Raw genomic sequence first — 17,036 nt, forward strand, 5'->3', positions numbered from 1 at the left:
TATAAAGATCCTTGTGGTGCCAGTTAGAGTTTAAATGGTGCAGAATGATCCTCTGGGCTTTTCCCCCTTAACTTCATTCCCCCGTTGGGGAAGAGCATATAGAAGCTTTCATTTAAGCCTTACTTAGGCAAGAGGTCACCACCTTACAGCACTTATTGACTCTGAAGGTGGCAGAGCCTTCAACAGCCCAGAAAAAGTGTTCTTTCCATCATTCGATCAATTAAGGCACACGTGTTACACACACCTGTAGGGCAGTGATCTCTGATGACCTGGAGAGAATCTAGGGCAGTGACATCCAATTCAGATAGAAACAGGGACCACCAAGCCATAGCTTGGTTGAGGAGAGCCTTTGATGCTGTATTTTTTTACCCAGTTAATTTTAAGAAAATCAGTAAACAGTGGACACAGTCAGATCATATATTCATCATTTATGTGACCATGAAGATATAGTCTATTTGCTACAGAAAATCTGTAGAAGCCTTCCTAGTTCCTTCTCAGGTTTTTATCAAGGATACCCTATAAATCATTTTCATGAAGATTTTATTTCAATAATTTTTTTGGTACTCTAGGTTCATCTTTCCTTAACAGCAGTTCTTTAATTTCTTATTTCCTATTCTGGGATCTAAGTCAGTCAAAGATTGTGTCCTAAGTATTTCCTAATGAAATAATAGAAATGGACAGACAATCTTTCTCATTAATCAATTAGGTCTGAGCCCCCAACCAGTTTATAAAATGCTCCTCTCTGTTTCATCCCATTGATTTTAGCCACATCAGTGTAACTGGTCGTACAATTTGCTAATAATGTAACAAGACCTCTAGAGACATAGGTAAATACTTCAACAATGTGTTGGCTTGAAGAAAGATACCCTCTGCTGTCACCTCTAACCATCAACTGCATCTGCCTCAATCCAACGATTCGGTTCTCTCAGGATGGCAGGCCAAGTCTCTCAGTAATTCTCTTTAAGAAGTCTTCTCCACAGTGTATCTTCTGCACAAATATCCTGAATTAAACTTTCTCAGAAACAGCTCTTAGGCATTTTTCCTTGACAGGTCATTCATTTTCTCAGGAAGAAAATCTTCATCCTTTCCACTTCTGTGTCTCATGGTCTTTCTCCAGCCATGATGGTTGACTGTTGACAATCCCCAGAATGATGGTTAAACTACCTTTCCCTCACAATTCCATCACCTCTTAAAACTGTTGTCACAGTATCCATAGTCCCTGTGGGATGGGTTATTGTATCTAGGGGTACACATTATAAGCTTAATAACAGTCTCATATAAGAAACAAAAAAGAATAAGAATTGAAATCTCAAGTAAAAACCTCAAACCACAAACAGGTTGCATTTTGATTAAAAATATACTTTAGCAAAATAATGACACGGTGACTTATTTTTTCTGTTACCTTTTCATCTCTTTTCACATGCAATACTTCTTAATTTCCCCCTCAGTTTATGGTTGTCAAGATACATATTCTGATTGTATTCTCTCTGCATCAACTTTGGAGCTCTCCTCCCATATTTCTTTGTTTCAACACAATAATTCTCCATTACTCTAATTAATATCCATTGTGTTTTTAGCCCCTCTCTCATTGTTAAATATTTATGTTATATTGTTATAAAAAGTTTTTATATATTGTTTTATCATATATTTTGTATATTAATATATGACACAGTAATTTACCATGTATTTTATATATTAATATGTAACATGGTAATTCATATATTTATATATGACATGGTGATTTATTATATATTTATATATAACCATCAGTTTATGATATGTTTAATATATTTATATATCACATATAAATATACGTAGTTTCTAATTTTGTGGTTATTATACAGATAGGGTCTCTACAAATTTTTGGACAGCTGGATCTTTGTGCTGCTTGCTTTAATAAAATCCTGTGGATATAATCTTAATAGTGAGATCACAAGTCAAAGGATACAGTCCATTTTGTACCTTGTCACACCTGTGACAATGCTTGATGATTTCATAATTGATGTAGAACCTACAAGAGCCAGAATTTGGCCAGTATCACCTTTAGAAATCCAAGATTAACTCTCAGGGGCGGAAACAGAAACAGGACTTCCATGGGGCTCCTGCTTCCTCCTCCTCCTCCTCCAATTTATGTAAAATGTGACTCTGAACAAACTTTGGAGCTACAGAACCCACAAAATGACCATAGACGCTAACCTCCCGCAGAGGACAGCCCAGTAGGATGGCAGGAAGGGGCCAGCCTAGTGCTCTGGGAGCTGAGCCTAGGCCCATGTGAGCCCAAAGTTCCAGCCCTGGCTGGAGGGACTTCAGATCACCAGCAGCTGTGGCAGTTTCCAGACTTATCAACACATAGATGCTAAGGACAAAGTGAGAGGTCAGTGCAGTGTGGACTTTGGGACCTGGGAATTCAGGAGTGCAGTCAGTCTTTGCCCTTGGGCAAGAAGCAGCTGAGGTATCATACAGCCACCACCACGTGGCTGCTTCAGAGCTCCTGGCCTGCAGATTGTAGGGGGACCAAGCTACCAGTCTGAGGGGTATTCGCTCTTGCTTTAACCTGCTTGGATCTGGATTTCGGTCTAGGGTGGAGGTCCTGGGGTGCGTGACCAGTTTGCCAGAGTGTGGGGAGGCTTCAGAGAGGGCACCCAACCTACAGCTCCAGCAGCTGAGAAAACCCCAGCAATTTGGGACAAAGCTCCCCCCTGTGGTAGCAGAGTTCTACTGTGGCAAAAAGCTCAAAAGTCAAGTAATTGAGTGGCAACATGAGCAAACAAGGGAAGCAAGGCAAGCACAGTAATCCAACTTTGGACTCCTTTTTAGGGGACAAATAGGATCAAAGCATGGAACAGGAGGAAGACAGCAAAGTCAGAACTCCTGAACCAGAAGCTTCCAAGAACAGAATAAGCTGCTTACAGGCCATAGAGAAGCTTAAGAAGGATTTTGAAAACGAAATAAGAGAAGTGGAGGAAAAATTGGGAAGAGAAATGAGAATGATGCAAGAAAATTATAAAATGAGAGTCAACCTGACTGAAGAAAATAACACCTTAAAAAATAGACTAACTCGGGGTGGCCAGGTAGCACAGCAAGTAAGAGCACTGGCTCCAGTGTCAGGATGACCTGGGGATCGAATCTAGGCTCAGACACTTAGCACCCACCCAGAAACACCTGGCTGTGTAACCTTGAGCAAGTTATTTAACCCCAGTTGCTTAGGGGCGGCCAGGTGGCTCAGCGAGTAAGAGCACCAGCTCCAGTGTCGGGATGACCTGGGGATCAAATGTGGGCACAGATACTTAGCACCACACCCAGAAATAACTGGCTGTGTAACCTTGAGCAAGTTACTTAATCCTGATTGCTTAAAAAAAATAGACTAACTCAAATGGCAAAGGAGGCTCAAAAAGCCAATGAGGAGAAGAATGCCTTAAAAAGATGAATTTGTCAGATGGAAAAAAGAATCTCAAAAGCTCATTGAAGAGAATAATTCCTTCAGAATTAGATTGGAGCAAATGAAAGCTAGTGACTTTATGAGAAATCAAGATGATGTCAAACAGATCCAAACAAATGAAAGAATAGAAGGCAATATGAAATATCTCATGGGAAAAACCACTGACCTGGAAAATAGATCCAGGAGAGATAATTTAAAAATTATTGGACTACTTGAAAGCCATGATCAAAAAAAGAACCTAGCAATCATCCTTCAAGAAATTCTCAAGGAAAACTGCCCTGATGTTTTAGAACCAGAGGGCAAAATAGAGGTTGAAAGATTCTACCGATCACCTGCTGAAAAAGATCCCCAAAAGAAAACTCCTAGGAATATTATAGCCAGGTTCTGGAGTTCCCAGATCAAGGAGAAAATATTACAAGCAGTCAGGAAGAAACAATTTAAATACTGTGTCAACACAATGAGGATAATACAAGATCTGTCAGCTTCTACACTGAGCGATGGAAGGGCTTGGAATATGATATTCTGGAGGTCAAAGGAGCTGGGATTAAAACCAAGAATCACCTACCCACCAAACTGAGTATCATGTTTCAGGGGAAAACATGGTCATTCAATGGAATAGGGGACTGTCAAGCATTCTTGATGAAAAAACCAGAGTTGAATAGAAAATTTGACATTCAGATACAAGAAGCAAGAGAAGCATGAGAAGGTAAACAGGGAAAAGAAATCATAAGGAACTTATCAAAGTTGAACTACTTACATTCATACGTGGAAAAACAATAATTGTAACTTATGAAACCTCTCAGTATGAGAATAGTTGAAGGGAATAGAAATGTATATATGTGTATACACACATATGTCTGTATAGGAGGGTATATGGGCGTATGAATACATATATGAGTATGTATATATACGTGTACAGGAATACATAGACAAAGGGTACAGGACCAGTTGAATAGGAAGGGATGATACTTAAAATGTGAAATTAAGAGGTGAGAGAGGAATATAATGAGAGGAGATGGGGAGAGATAGAATGGGGTAAATTATCTCATATAGAAGAGACAAGGGAAAACTGTTAACAATGGAGGGGAAGAACAGGAAGACAAAAGGGAATGAGTCAATCTTATTCTCAACGAATTTGGCTTAGGGAGGGAATGACATACTGACTAAATAGGGTATATCACCCTATAGGAGAGTAGGGGGGGAGGGGATGAGAGGGGGGATGATGAAAGGGACGGCAGTCTGGGGCGGAGGGAAGTTGGAAGCACATACTTTTGAAAAGAGACAGGATCAAAGTAGAGAATAGAATGGGGGGGGGAATGGGATGGGATGGAGGGAAATATAGTCAGTCTTTCACAATATATCCAATATGGAAATGTTTTGCATAGCTACACATGTACAACCTGTATTGAATTGCTTATCTTCCCAGTAAGGGTGGGTGACAAGGGAGGTAGGGAAAGAATCTAGAATTCAAAGGTTTAAAATAAAATGTTTTAAAAATATATTATTATTATTATTATTTTACATGTAACTGGGAAATAAGATATACAGGCACTGGGGCATAGAGATCTACCATGCCCTACTGGAAAGTTGGAGGTGGGATGGGGGAAGATATAGGAGAGAGCAGATTGGAGAAGGGAATATTCAGTGGGATCGCTGTTTTGGGGTGGTGGGTAGGAGAAAGATGGGGAGAAAATTTGTAAGTAAAATTCTTGTGGAAATGAATGATGTGAACTACAAAATAAAAAAAAATAAACTACAAAAAAATCTGCAAAAAAAAAAGATTAGCTCTCCAGCAATATGAAGCATTTGAGTATACTTTTTATTTGGAGGCAGGGTATATGTGGTAACTGTATATTAATTAGGAATTTTAATTAACTAGAGCAATCATCCACTGTCAATGCCAATTCCAGTTAAGAGCATTTACTGTAAATTGGTTTAAGGAATAGTTGATAAATTCATGGGCAAGAGGTGTTACTCAGCACTAGTTACGGGAACTGGAGGTTCCTTGAAGTGTCGAGCATAGCAACGCCCTCTCTCAAGACACTCCTTGCTGCTAATGTTAGAGATAGAATATGGAGCTGGATGATCCAATAGGGCAGTTCTTTTGTACAAAGTCGGTATGGCTAGAACTGAAGCTGATGGCTGGTACTATCCATCAAGCAAGTGGAGAAGATCGGAGAGGATGGGTGCACTAATGCACTCTTGGTTACTGTTCAGTCATGTCTGACTCTCCATGACCCCATTTGCGGTTTTCTTGGTAGAGATCCTGGAGTGGATTGCCATTTCCTTCTCCAGATCATTTTATAGATGAGGAAACTGAGGCAGAAAAGGCCCAGGATCTCACAGCTAGTAAGAGTCTGAGGAGTGGCGTCCACTGAGAGTCTGAACTCAGGAAGATGACTCTTCTCGCCTCCAGACCCAGCACTGTGTACCCTATGGTGCCACCTAGCTGCTGCCCACACTCTTGATAGAGTTCTGAATTGGTTCAACAGTTTTGGAACTACACCCAAGAAGTCACTAAACCCTCCCTCCCTTGTGAGCCAGTGCTACTCTTTTTAGACATGCACCTGTGTGAGAATATTTACAGCAGCCGTTTTTGCTGCAGCAAAGAACTGGAAAGATTAGTCATTGTTCAGTTGTTTCAGTCATGTCCAACTCTTCGTGACCTCATTTGGGGTTTCCTTGGCAAAGATACCAGAATGTTTTCCATTTTCTTCTCCAGCTCCTTTGACAGATGGGGAAACTAAGGCAGAGTTAAGTGACTTGCCCAGGCTCCCAGAGTTAGTCAGTTTCTGAAGTCAGATTTGAGCTCACAAGAGGAGTCTTCCTGACTCCCTGTCCAGTGCTCTCTGCACTATGGTTCTACCTAGGTGGAAAGAAGCAATCATTAAATGTCTCCTATTGTCAGACACTCTTCTAGGTGCTAGAGATTCAGGCACCAAAATGAAATAGTCTCTGCCCTTGAGGAACTTATATTCTATCAGGGAAAACAGCATATTCACTTTAAATACATACAAAGCAAGTTCAAGGTAATTTGGAAGAGGGAGAAGAAAGCACCAGCCCCTGAAGAAAGCAATTATTTCAAAGTCAGTCTTTAATGGGATGAATCACACATTGCTGATGGACCTTCCTTGTGTTTTTATGTCCCTAGATTGATCTTCAGACATTCCTCACCCTTACAGATCAGGATTTAAAGGAGCTGGGAATTACAACTTTTGGGGCCAGAAGGAAAATGCTGCTCGCCATCTCAGGTAACTATAATAAAGCTCCCAGGATTCCCGGATGCCCCTAGACCTGGGACCTCATTGATGTGGATGAACACCCATCAGTGCCTGACCATACCGACTGTCCAGACTTGGAGCTCACAGGACAGGCTGTGCCATTTGACTGATTCTCCTCCATCTTCCCTTTCTGGGTGTGTAGCTGTTTTATAGTGTCACGTGCCAACAGAACCCCCAACTCCTGAAATGAAAGCACGTGTCTTAAAAAATATGACTTCCTTGTAAAAGAGCTCCTCAGAAACAGCTAAAAAGGAGAGGGGTTTTTATGCATGGAAGCGGTAGGTGTCAGAAAATGTGACTGTTAATGTTTTTCCTGGCTGCTGTTTTGTGTCCTGGGCAGTGACTTAAGAAAAACAGGTTTCTCTGTAGACAATAGTCTTCAGATCTGTGAACTAAATCTAATTGAATAGAGGTTTTTGCCTCCAGAGAACTTGGGAAAAGGCTGTTGGTACGTCTTGGCACTAGGCAGAGATGGCAGTCTGAAAGCTTTGTGATTTAGGATTCTAATGTCGAGTATCACTGGACCGTGTGAATCGCAGGAGGGGTGTGGCATCCACTAGGTGGTCACCAGAGGGAAAGAAGAGAATGTCTCTCAGACATACCCATGAGAGTCGTTGGCTTGTCACTGTAGAGAATCGAGTCTGGCCTTCATCAGTACTGTAAGAGGATACGCTGACTGCTTCATTGACCTGAAAGGTCTCCAGAGAATGGGTGGAATGGTATTAGATGGTGAGCCTAGAGTTTGTAAATGCATCTGGAGGATATAAGGAAGGGTTGCAGTTGGAGAAAAATGAAGGGTCACTTTCCCAATAATTCCCCGTGAAAGTTTCAGGAGGGTGCAACTTCTTTGTCTGTAACTATCTACCCAGGAGCTCCTTCCCTCCGAAAGACAGGAAGGAGAAAGTGAAGAAAGCTGTTGCAGAGGGGATCATCAATTCTTTTTCAAGATGCTGAAGACAGGGAACCATCAGCTTCTTGAAAATGTTGATCTCTGTGTGTCATTTTAGAATGACCACTAGCCTAAACCAACTGGTCACAGCTTCCACTATTGACCTTCTAGAAAAGGTCACCAAGGCATTTTAGCAATTCAATTAACCATCTATGGCAAAGTGCCTGCTTTGTGTTTGGTATTGTATTAATGAATATGTAATGAATGTAGAGGGGTTAATGCATCTCCATAAACCTAGATACTTAAATTGGATCAGCACTGGGTAGTAAAAGGTTCAAGGGCTGAGCAGTGGAGGGAGTCAAAGGGCATGGACCTGATTCAGATACTAACTTTGTGATGTTGGACAAGTTGCTTAACCTTGGGCCTCATCTTCCTTATCTATAAAATTAGGGGGTTGGGCTAGATGGCTGGGAGATCTTTTCCACCCTAGGTCTGTGATCTAATGACAGTGGACGCTGGGCTGGGAGTTGGAATATCTGGGTTCTAATCTGCCACTCTAGTTATGGGAGCTTAGGCAAGTCCCTTTAGCCCCTGGGCCTCAGTTTCCTTCTCTGTAAAATAAGACAATTGTACTAACTGCTTCATAAGGTCCCTCTGAGCTGTCTTTGCTTCTCTGAAAGAGTGTGATCATTCCATAATATGTCATAAACTAATCAGCACCTGGTAAGAAGGACATTGGTCTTGTCTAAACAGTATTTTAATTTTATTGGGGAGGGAGCGAAAACACACAAAACACTCAGACTCTTCTCTTGAGAAATCCTATTTGATTGTAGGCAGTTTTCTTTTCTTTTCTTGCTTCTTTTGTGGTTTGGAATAAATATAATGAGCCCCTGAGAAGAGCCCCTGAACAGAAATGAGCTGAGTGAATGGGATGAGTGCCCAGTTCCCACCTCTTATGACTTTGGAAGGCAAGCTTGATCACTCCTTGAAAGCCAGTGAAACTAAATACATACCACATCTCTGTTGCTTCTAATATGTTGGCAGGACCCAGCTGTCCTTTGGCATAATCCAGAGGACCATGGGACTGTACTAAATTCTTGTGGATGAGGGGTTCAGAAAGTGTTTGGAGTTTCTGCTCACAATAGATGCCAAGGACAAGTCATCACTTAATTTAGTGAAAAGCTCCCTGGCAAAGACTGCGTAGCTTGTGGGATCCTTTCCTTAGAGGTCACTGTACCCTCAAACTGGTCACGGGTCCACGGAAGGGTTTTTTGTCTTTCCCTAAAGAGACTGGTTGGGAAAAGACCTTGACTTTTGGATGGCACGGTCAGCTCCTGTGTGATTCCCAAGGGCTCATCAGCTTCTGAAGGGTGTTGAGGGCTTTGAATAAGAAACTGTTTTCGAATGCCCTGACAGCCTGAGGAAGACACTTTCTTGAAGCGTGACTTGTTTTCCTTTGTGGAGAACTCGGGAACAAACTTAGCAGCTCTTTTTGTCAGCCAACACCAGAGCTTCCCGAGAAGCCAGAATTCAGAAGGCTTCTTTGGCCAACTGGAGTCATCTGAGATGAAAGATGGCGGTTGGTGAGCCTCAGACAATTGCTGCCACTTGACTCAGGGTGGCAAGAAGACGTTTCCACTTTGACCTTCTATATAGAGAGCGAGATGGATGGAGGGTGGTGCAGAGGGAAGACAAAGCTGTATTTGGGGGGCCTGGGGGTCAAACTTCACCTGTGTTGTGTGGTCTTGGGCAAGGTACTTCTCTTAGCCTCAGTTTCCTCTTCTGTAAAAAGAGGGTTGGGCCATTAAACTGAAAAGGTCTCTTCTGCTCTAAATAGTGTACCAGGTTACAAAAGAATTGGGACCAGAAGACTTTTCTTTTAGCATGTTAATTAGAGGAAAAGAAAATCTCCATCTAGAAGGGATCCCGTCAGAGAATTAAAGCTGTGGTAGCATCATCATAACCCAGTTAAGTTTCCCTGTAAAACTGAAGTTCTCTATGCTATTTAAGACATTGGTAGCAAGTGGCTCCCTGCCTAGACAGGGACCCAGCAAAAGTGCAGGCTTCACTCCCAGGCCTCAGTTAGATCTAACATTTCCCGCCCTATTCTTTTAGTTTGTGACTCTGGTCAGATGCGCAACAAGATCCTGAGGGCGGCCAGGATCGTGTGAACCTGGGAAATACAAGGATGAAAGGTTGGTATGCTCCCAAACTATCCCTCAGCTTTGCCAGAAACCAAAAAAGAGGAAGAAATGGCTTTTAAAATGAAAGAAAAAACTAGCTCGCCATTAGGGCTGAATCTGTTGTAATCTATTCAGTTACATTTTTTCTTACTTCTGGTATGTGGGGGGTTTAGGATGTTAGAGTAACCAAGCTTCTTGAAGGGATTGCCAGCCCTGGGAGCTGGCCCCGGGGCCTCTGAAGACCCTGGGAATGAGGCCTTTCCTGGCAGAATCCTCAAGCTTGCCAATAGTACTTTGTTGGGGTGATGTCCTTAGTGTCTCTACTGGACCTCATTGTCTTCCCAAGCTTCCCAGTGAGTTTCGTACAAAGGGAAGGAGTCTTGGCTGTCATTGTTTTCTTTGTGTCTGTGAAGTCAAGGCTAGGAAGCAGTGCAGAGATGATCTGCCTCAGCCTTCTAGCCTTTGCTCCCCACGTATTCCTCTGATCGTAGTGGTAGCGGTCGTCTCCTGGACTTGTAAGTCATCCTCCTGCTAGGGAAAAGAGGTCTGAGAAAGCCTGAGAGGTGAAGGAGCTGGAAGCCACCCACATTGTCCTGTGGCCCGGAGAAAGCTCCTCAGCTGAGTTCTTTTTCCGGAGTGGTTTCTTTTCTTTTTCTTTTTTTGGGGAGACAAAGAGGGGGTACAAGAAGGTAGACATATATTGCTTTTATTAGGAAATCTATCATTAACCAGCCGGAAGGGATTGACTAAGTACCTACTATGTTCCAGGCACTGTGCTAGAGCTACAGAGAGAAAACACTGAAACAGTTTCCTGGCCTCATATTGTTAAAGCTATAACGACTCTCTAAGATATAAGCACTTCACACTAGGTGTGCCCCAGGTGGTGCATTTCCCAGCCCAACACTGTAGCTTTGGAACTCTCTGTGGAGTTATAGAGGAACTGTGACCTCATTGACAGAGCGAGACTGCACCTCTCATGGACAAAACTGCAGCTCCTTTGAGAGAATGTTCTCCAGTACAGATCTCTAGAGACAGGAAATCATCGTATGTTTATATGTGGGGGTGGGGGTATAAGAGAGAGACTGAGGATCCGAAGCTTCTGAGGACCATGGACTTAGAGCAACAAGGAACCTCTGAGGTCATCATTTTACAGATGGGGAAACCGAGGCCCAGAGAGGTTAAGTAATTTGTTCAAGGTCACACAGCTAAGTAAATGGCTCAATATGGATGCAAACCCAAGTTGTCTGAATGCACATGTTTTGATCCTCCCATACTGCCAGCCTCTTTTGTTTCCTCAGAGCTAGACTGGATTGGGTTTTTTAGGACCATTTGGAAAAATGTGGCAAGAACTTTATCTGCCCAAACTTGGGCCCCTGATTAGTCATTTTCTGGCCAACAGAGAAGCAAATAATGTATTCTACATGGTCTCTTTTGACTCTCCTAACACCCACTTCATACCCCTGACTCCAATGAATAGAATGGAATCCATTCACATAAGTAAATGCTCCTTGGGGCTAAAACCTTGGGACATAGCTATCTCAGAATTTTGGAGATTGTATGGTATAGTGTCAACAGAACTGGACTCTCTTGGGCTCTCCTGGTTCTCTTTGGAAAACTAGCCATCAGCTAACATCTTTGAGCCTCGGTTTTTCTATTCTGTCAAATGGGAAGAAGTATAGCTACCTTGCCTTCACGGAGTAATTTGGAGAATTAAATGAGACAGCATATATATTTATTTTTTGCTTTTTGGAGGGGAGAAGGCAGGGCAATTGGGGTTAAGTGACTTGCCCAAGGTCACATGGCTAGTAAGTGTTAAGTGTCTGAGGCCACATTTGAACTCCGGTCCTCCTGACTCCAGGGCTGGTGTTCTATTCACTGTGCTACCTAGCCGCTCTGACGGTATATTTATTCTTTCACACATTCAGCAAACACTAAAAACTTCTTAGAGAGGCAGGGTGCTGTGCTAGAGAGAGAGCATGTTAGACTTGGAGTCAGGAAGAGTTGGGTTTAAATCTATCCTAGCTGAGGGACCTTGGGCGGGTCACTTTCTTCATTCATAAGAAGGGAATTCAAAGAGCATCTACCTTATGGCATTGTCCTGAGGATCAGCTGAGATAATATATGTTAAATGTTCTGCAGCCCTTAAATCACTGCAGGAATGTGAGCTAGGGTTACTATTATTGTAATTATGGTAATTGTGAAGTAGAACCTATGTGTGATGAGAGGGGAGCATTAAAAAATGGAAACTATGATGCCAGTATCAACCTTCCCCCCCCTCCCAAATAGCAGCCATCATAACTAATGATGCCCTGTGGCCCTCTGTCAGAATCACGGAATCTTAGAGGTCACATGGCCCAATCCCCTGCTTGAACAAGAATCCCTTCAAATGCATCCCCAACAAGTGCTTGTGCAGCTTTGGTCAGAAGATCTCCATTGATGAGGCACTCACTGCCTTCCTAGGCCATCTGCGCTACTCCATTCCAGTTAAACAGCTAGTTAAGCCAGTTTTCCTGCTTAACCGTGGCTGTGGTTTGAAAGATGAGATTGAGTATTTGTATTCGAAGGTGGTAGTGGATATGCTTCTTTCTAGAGCTCCCTGAGTGGTCCCACCAACCCTGCTTCAAAAGCCCCTAGAGGACCAGAGGGGTCATTTGGAGGTGTCCACACCTGATTCGGCCGTCTCATTAAATGACTTAGCAAACCCACCCTCTACTAACTGACTTTTTCAAGTGGGCATCCATCCTGTTGTGATGAATAAAACACAGATTTGTATTAAAGCATTACTGAAGCCAGACCAGCTTTTAAAAAATCCTCATTTGTTTCTTCAGTCAGTGGGTATGGAACAATTGCCATCACCCTGGCAGGGAGGGAGGGAGAGGGATTGAAATGTTTTTATATTTTAAAAGGGAGTTCAAATGTTTGGGTATCTTGGACTTATAGACTAGTTTTTACCATAATGATGTTTGGCAAAAACCCTCATCCGCAAGAGTTCTGCCTTCCAGAACCAAGCCTTAGTTTCTGGTCTCTATTATTTAGGAGAGCCTTTGAGAGTCAGTGAGGCACAGAGTGGACAGAGAGCTACCCTTGGGGTTAGGGAGGCTCTGAACTCAAGGCATGGCCACCTTTGATAGAGCCTGTGTGACAGTGGGCAAGTCACATAACCTTTTGGTGTCTCTGAAAAGATGTGGACCTCTATTGGTAGATGGAGTTTCCTCACTGGAAGTTCCCCATGCCTGTGAAATCATAGGTCTTCCCCCACCCCCTAGATATTTGGAAACAAGGTCAACTTTTCATGACTCTTTACTTTAAAGGCATACACATACATACACACACATATATGTAACTGTATATTATATATATATATATATACACACGTATATGTGTATGTGTGTGTGTATTTATTTATTTATAAGTTGGCCCACCTCTTGGACATAAAGAAATAGCCCGAGTCATTTCATGAAAAAAATAGTGGTATGCCTCATTTGGAGTAATAACTTTCTTGGGGTTGACAGTCTTAGCAATGTGATTATTTGTTTGTTTACTCGTCTGGATTGGTCAAGTTTCTCTGAATGGGAAAGATGTTCTTGTGAGCGGTGCATGGGGGTGAGGAAGGGGGCCAGGCTCGGGCCTGGACTTTGAACACATGCCTATACTCTCCAGGTTCCTACTCGCCTCATTGCTGGGTCTATTTCTACTTCTCATCCTTTTATATTGGGCTCTAACTGTCCAAATGTTATCACATGCTTGGTCTGTAAAAATTGAATAACGTTTCTCATGTCCTTTGCCATGCAAGCAATCTGTGCTGGCTACCCTGTTAAATATGTGTGTCTTCAAGTCTGGCTGCCTCTCTTCCCTTCTACAAGGACATCGTTGGGGAGGGAGGGGGTGGAGAGGATGCTCTTTGATTTGGTGTTCCGGGTTCCACAGGGTTCTAGAGCTGCTTTTGCATCTGTAACTAACACGCATCCGCCGTGCATCCAAGCCTTCGCCATTATAATCGGACTACTTTAGACTCTAACTGGGCAGTGGATTTTTTAACCAGAACAGTTTGCCTTTTCTTGCTAATAGACTGAGCTGTAAACACAGATGGTGATGTCAGTGTGAGATGCTGCACAGCAGCCCATCCTAGGTCTCATGGGCTGGCTACCTTAGATATTGGTTCAGTTCCTGATAATTCATTCCTGCCCTTCTCCCTCTCCATTCTCCTCTCTCCCTTTTCTTCTTTTTCTTCCCTAGAACTGAACAAAAACCGAAGAAAACTTTTTGAACCGCCTAACGCGCGTGCTTCTTCCCTGGAAGGGGGAGCCAGTGGGAGATTACCACGTCAGTACCATTCGGACATTGCTAGTGTCAGCGGCCGCTGGTAGCGCTGAGCCCTGGGCTGTCTCACACAGATAACTAGAGTTGGACACGGGCATCCTGTGACCGACCAGCTGTCACTGCACACCACCCTCAGCACTTTGGCATTGGGGACCAGGACCAAAGCATTTTGTCTGCACATGTACTTGGTGCCAAAAAAAGAAAAGAAACATTCATCTGTCCTCTTTCAGAACGCCAAAATGTGGATTTCTTTTTCTTCTATAGATTCGACAGAATTTGCAATAATATAATAATAATAACAATAACAAGAGGGGTTTAGTTTTTTTATTTCCTATAAAATGTATGCACTGAATTTTTACTTTGAATGAAGGATTAAGAATTGACATCTGAGATGCCAGAGAGCATATAGATTTTTTGTGTTTTGTTTGGGGGTGGGTTTTTCGATTTGGATTTTATTTTTGTTTTTGTTTTTTGTTTTTATCAAGTTGGAATTTTCTGGTACTGCTTTAAAATAATTATTGAGGTCTTTCAGCACTTTACATGTCCTGATTTCTTGTCCTGTGGAAATTATTTTTTTCTCCCTCCCCTTTTTTCATATCAACTCATATTGGCCCAAATCAAATTCCGCCATGTGTTGCTATTAGATAAAATTTCTCCCACTGATGGTATAAGATTCTGATCTATATGCATATTATCCTATAACTTCATGGTGGGCAAGGGGGCAGGGGGAAGTGATATAAAAAAATTCACTTGGTTCTGGACCAGTTCTGTCCATTTAGGTTTTGCATCTTAGAAACCTTTAGCCCTGGAATTTACACATCTGTAATCAGTGTGATGAAAGACCAAAATGGATCTTGCAATATTAATCCTTTGCAGTCATCATATTCAACTGCTGCCTGTATTGCCAAAAAGAAATGATTTTAATGGTTGTCTGAAGGCAAAGGGCTATTTTTTAGTATACTGCCACTAAAGGACATTTATTTATATCAGACTTTTATTTTTAGGTACTATAAGCATTAGCATACATAACAGGAAACCGAGACCTACTAAAGTGTATGGTAGAGAATGAATGGCATTCATGAGACTGGAGCTCAAATCCAACTTGTTTCAACAGATACCTAATCATAGTTGACAAGACAGCCCCAAAGCTGTAATGACGGGAAGCAGCCCCACTGCTGACGCCATAGGCAATTGTGAGGCACCTTACGAGTGCGTGAGGTATCCCCAGGCATCTGCATTGTTTGGCTGAGATTCATCTGGGGAGGGGAGACTTGAATGTCTGCAGATGGGCCCTTTCCGGTTAACCATGGCCAGGCCACAACGTCAGTGGTCAGAGCTCCTAATTACATTCTGATACTGTGAAAGTCCACAAAACCTGGCAATGTTATTCCCTGTGTCTCTTTTCAGACATCCTCTTATAGACTTAGGAAGGATTTACATGGAAGAAAAGAAAGTCCAAATGTGCCTCTCCCTCTTCCCCCTCTCCAGTCAGGTTCCAAGTGCATTCAATTTGTAGAAATGCTTTCCCACAGGAAATCTCGGGATTCAATTGTACTGTAAAGCTTTATTTATGGTCAATATTCCGAACCTTAAAAATGGACATAAACCACTCTCCAGTGCTCTGAGCAGAAGACATTAAGACAAGCATTTACAGTAGCTGAGTTTGTCATGTGTTTTTTTTTAATGGAAACATTGGATGAGAAATACTTGCTTGACACTTTTTCATGAAGAAAGCCTACCCTTAAGGAAAGGAAAGAAAATTGAGGAGAAAATTTGCACACACACAGAAAAAATTTCACTTAAAAAAAAAAATAAAGGTGGCCAGATTGAAGGCACAGATAATGAGGTGATCATGGAATAATCAGTAATAATCGCAAATGTGAGACTGCTCTCCTGGGGACGGGGCCAAATCTTCATGATGTGGCATTAGAATGCCTTTTCCTACAAGTAGATCTGATTATGGGCATTTCCTCTGCTTGATTCATTTAAACCTGTCATGCTCAATTGTCTGCACTGGGTCGTGAATCCCACTTGAGAGTTAGATTTTCACTGACTTAGTCTCTTGAATTTTGCCACCCTTCTAGAACAAGACCTCCCTATTGGAAAATAAGTTGTTTCTTTTGTGAGATCAACACAAGACGTTGCAGCTAGAGAAAGCAGGTGAAATGTGTCTGGTATTGTTAGATTGTGAGTCTTGAGAGCAAGGCTTGGCTAGTTATACCAAAGGGAAGGATACCCCGGGACCCCTCCAGTAGTCAACAGAGGTACAAAACCCAACCACCCAACCAGCAACAAAAAAACACTGGAAATGAATTTTTCTCACTTCTTTTGGATTCCACAAAGGGAATATAATGCTGCCCTGGGCAGTGTGGTCAGTGTTACACGATGCACAAAACATTGGGATTGATAGATTCAAATGTTAGTTTTAAACTTGTGCCTTAATAGTGACCAGTTATCTGTAAATATGGAGCAGATACAGACTGTATTTTTTGTGTGGGTTTTGTCCTTTTATTGATTTTTTTTAAAGAAAGATGGAATTAAATGTTAAAAATGGAAATTTTTCAAAACTAATCAATTGTTACATGAGAAATAAATTGATATAACCTCTTTGTATTGTCCTTGGTGAGTGCAGTGTTTTTCATGCATGTTCGAAGAGTTCTTGACCATAAGGAAGAAGCCTCACTCTGCATTTAGGCCAAAACAGGCCAGACACTTTATTCAGCTTAGAAACAATTCCCTAGTTCCCAGTTTCCTGCACAGGTTTAGTGGGCTCTGCTTAAAGAGGCTTCCAACTGTCTTTTATTGTGTTGCTGGGTACAATGAAAGGATGGTAGCATCAGACAAAGGAGGGATTTCAAAGAAAGAACCCAGAATTGGGGATTTGAAGACCTGAATTCAAATCCCAGCTTTTCCTCTTTCCATGC

At 42.2% G+C, this 17,036-nt stretch overlaps 1 protein-coding gene across 5 annotated transcripts in view; it reads left to right on the forward strand.

Annotated features, from left to right (window-relative positions):
* The window catches only part of BICC1 (BicC family RNA binding protein 1), a 286,143-nt gene extending 269,413 nt beyond the window's left edge, over nucleotides 1-16,730 (forward strand). For 4 of the 5 annotated variants that reach the window (XM_069101823.1, XM_069101826.1, XM_069101828.1 and 1 more), the window contains 2 exons: nucleotides 6,591-6,690; nucleotides 14,029-16,730. In XM_069101823.1, coding sequence (XP_068957924.1) covers nucleotides 6,591-6,690; nucleotides 14,029-14,159 — 231 coding nt within the window. In that variant the 3' untranslated portion in view covers nucleotides 14,160-16,730. Of the gene's footprint in view, nucleotides 1-6,590; nucleotides 6,691-9,724; nucleotides 9,805-14,028 lie in introns of all 5 variants that reach the window. The other variant, XM_069101824.1, reaches the window with a different exon arrangement.
* Nucleotides 16,731-17,036: the final 306 nt, after the last annotated feature.

Source organism: Petaurus breviceps, unplaced genomic scaffold (genome assembly GCF_028583685.1).
Source record: "Petaurus breviceps papuanus isolate PSGF00001 unplaced genomic scaffold, PetGlider_PUasm1.0 490, whole genome shotgun sequence".
Lineage (NCBI taxonomy): Eukaryota > Metazoa > Chordata > Mammalia > Diprotodontia > Petauridae > Petaurus > Petaurus breviceps.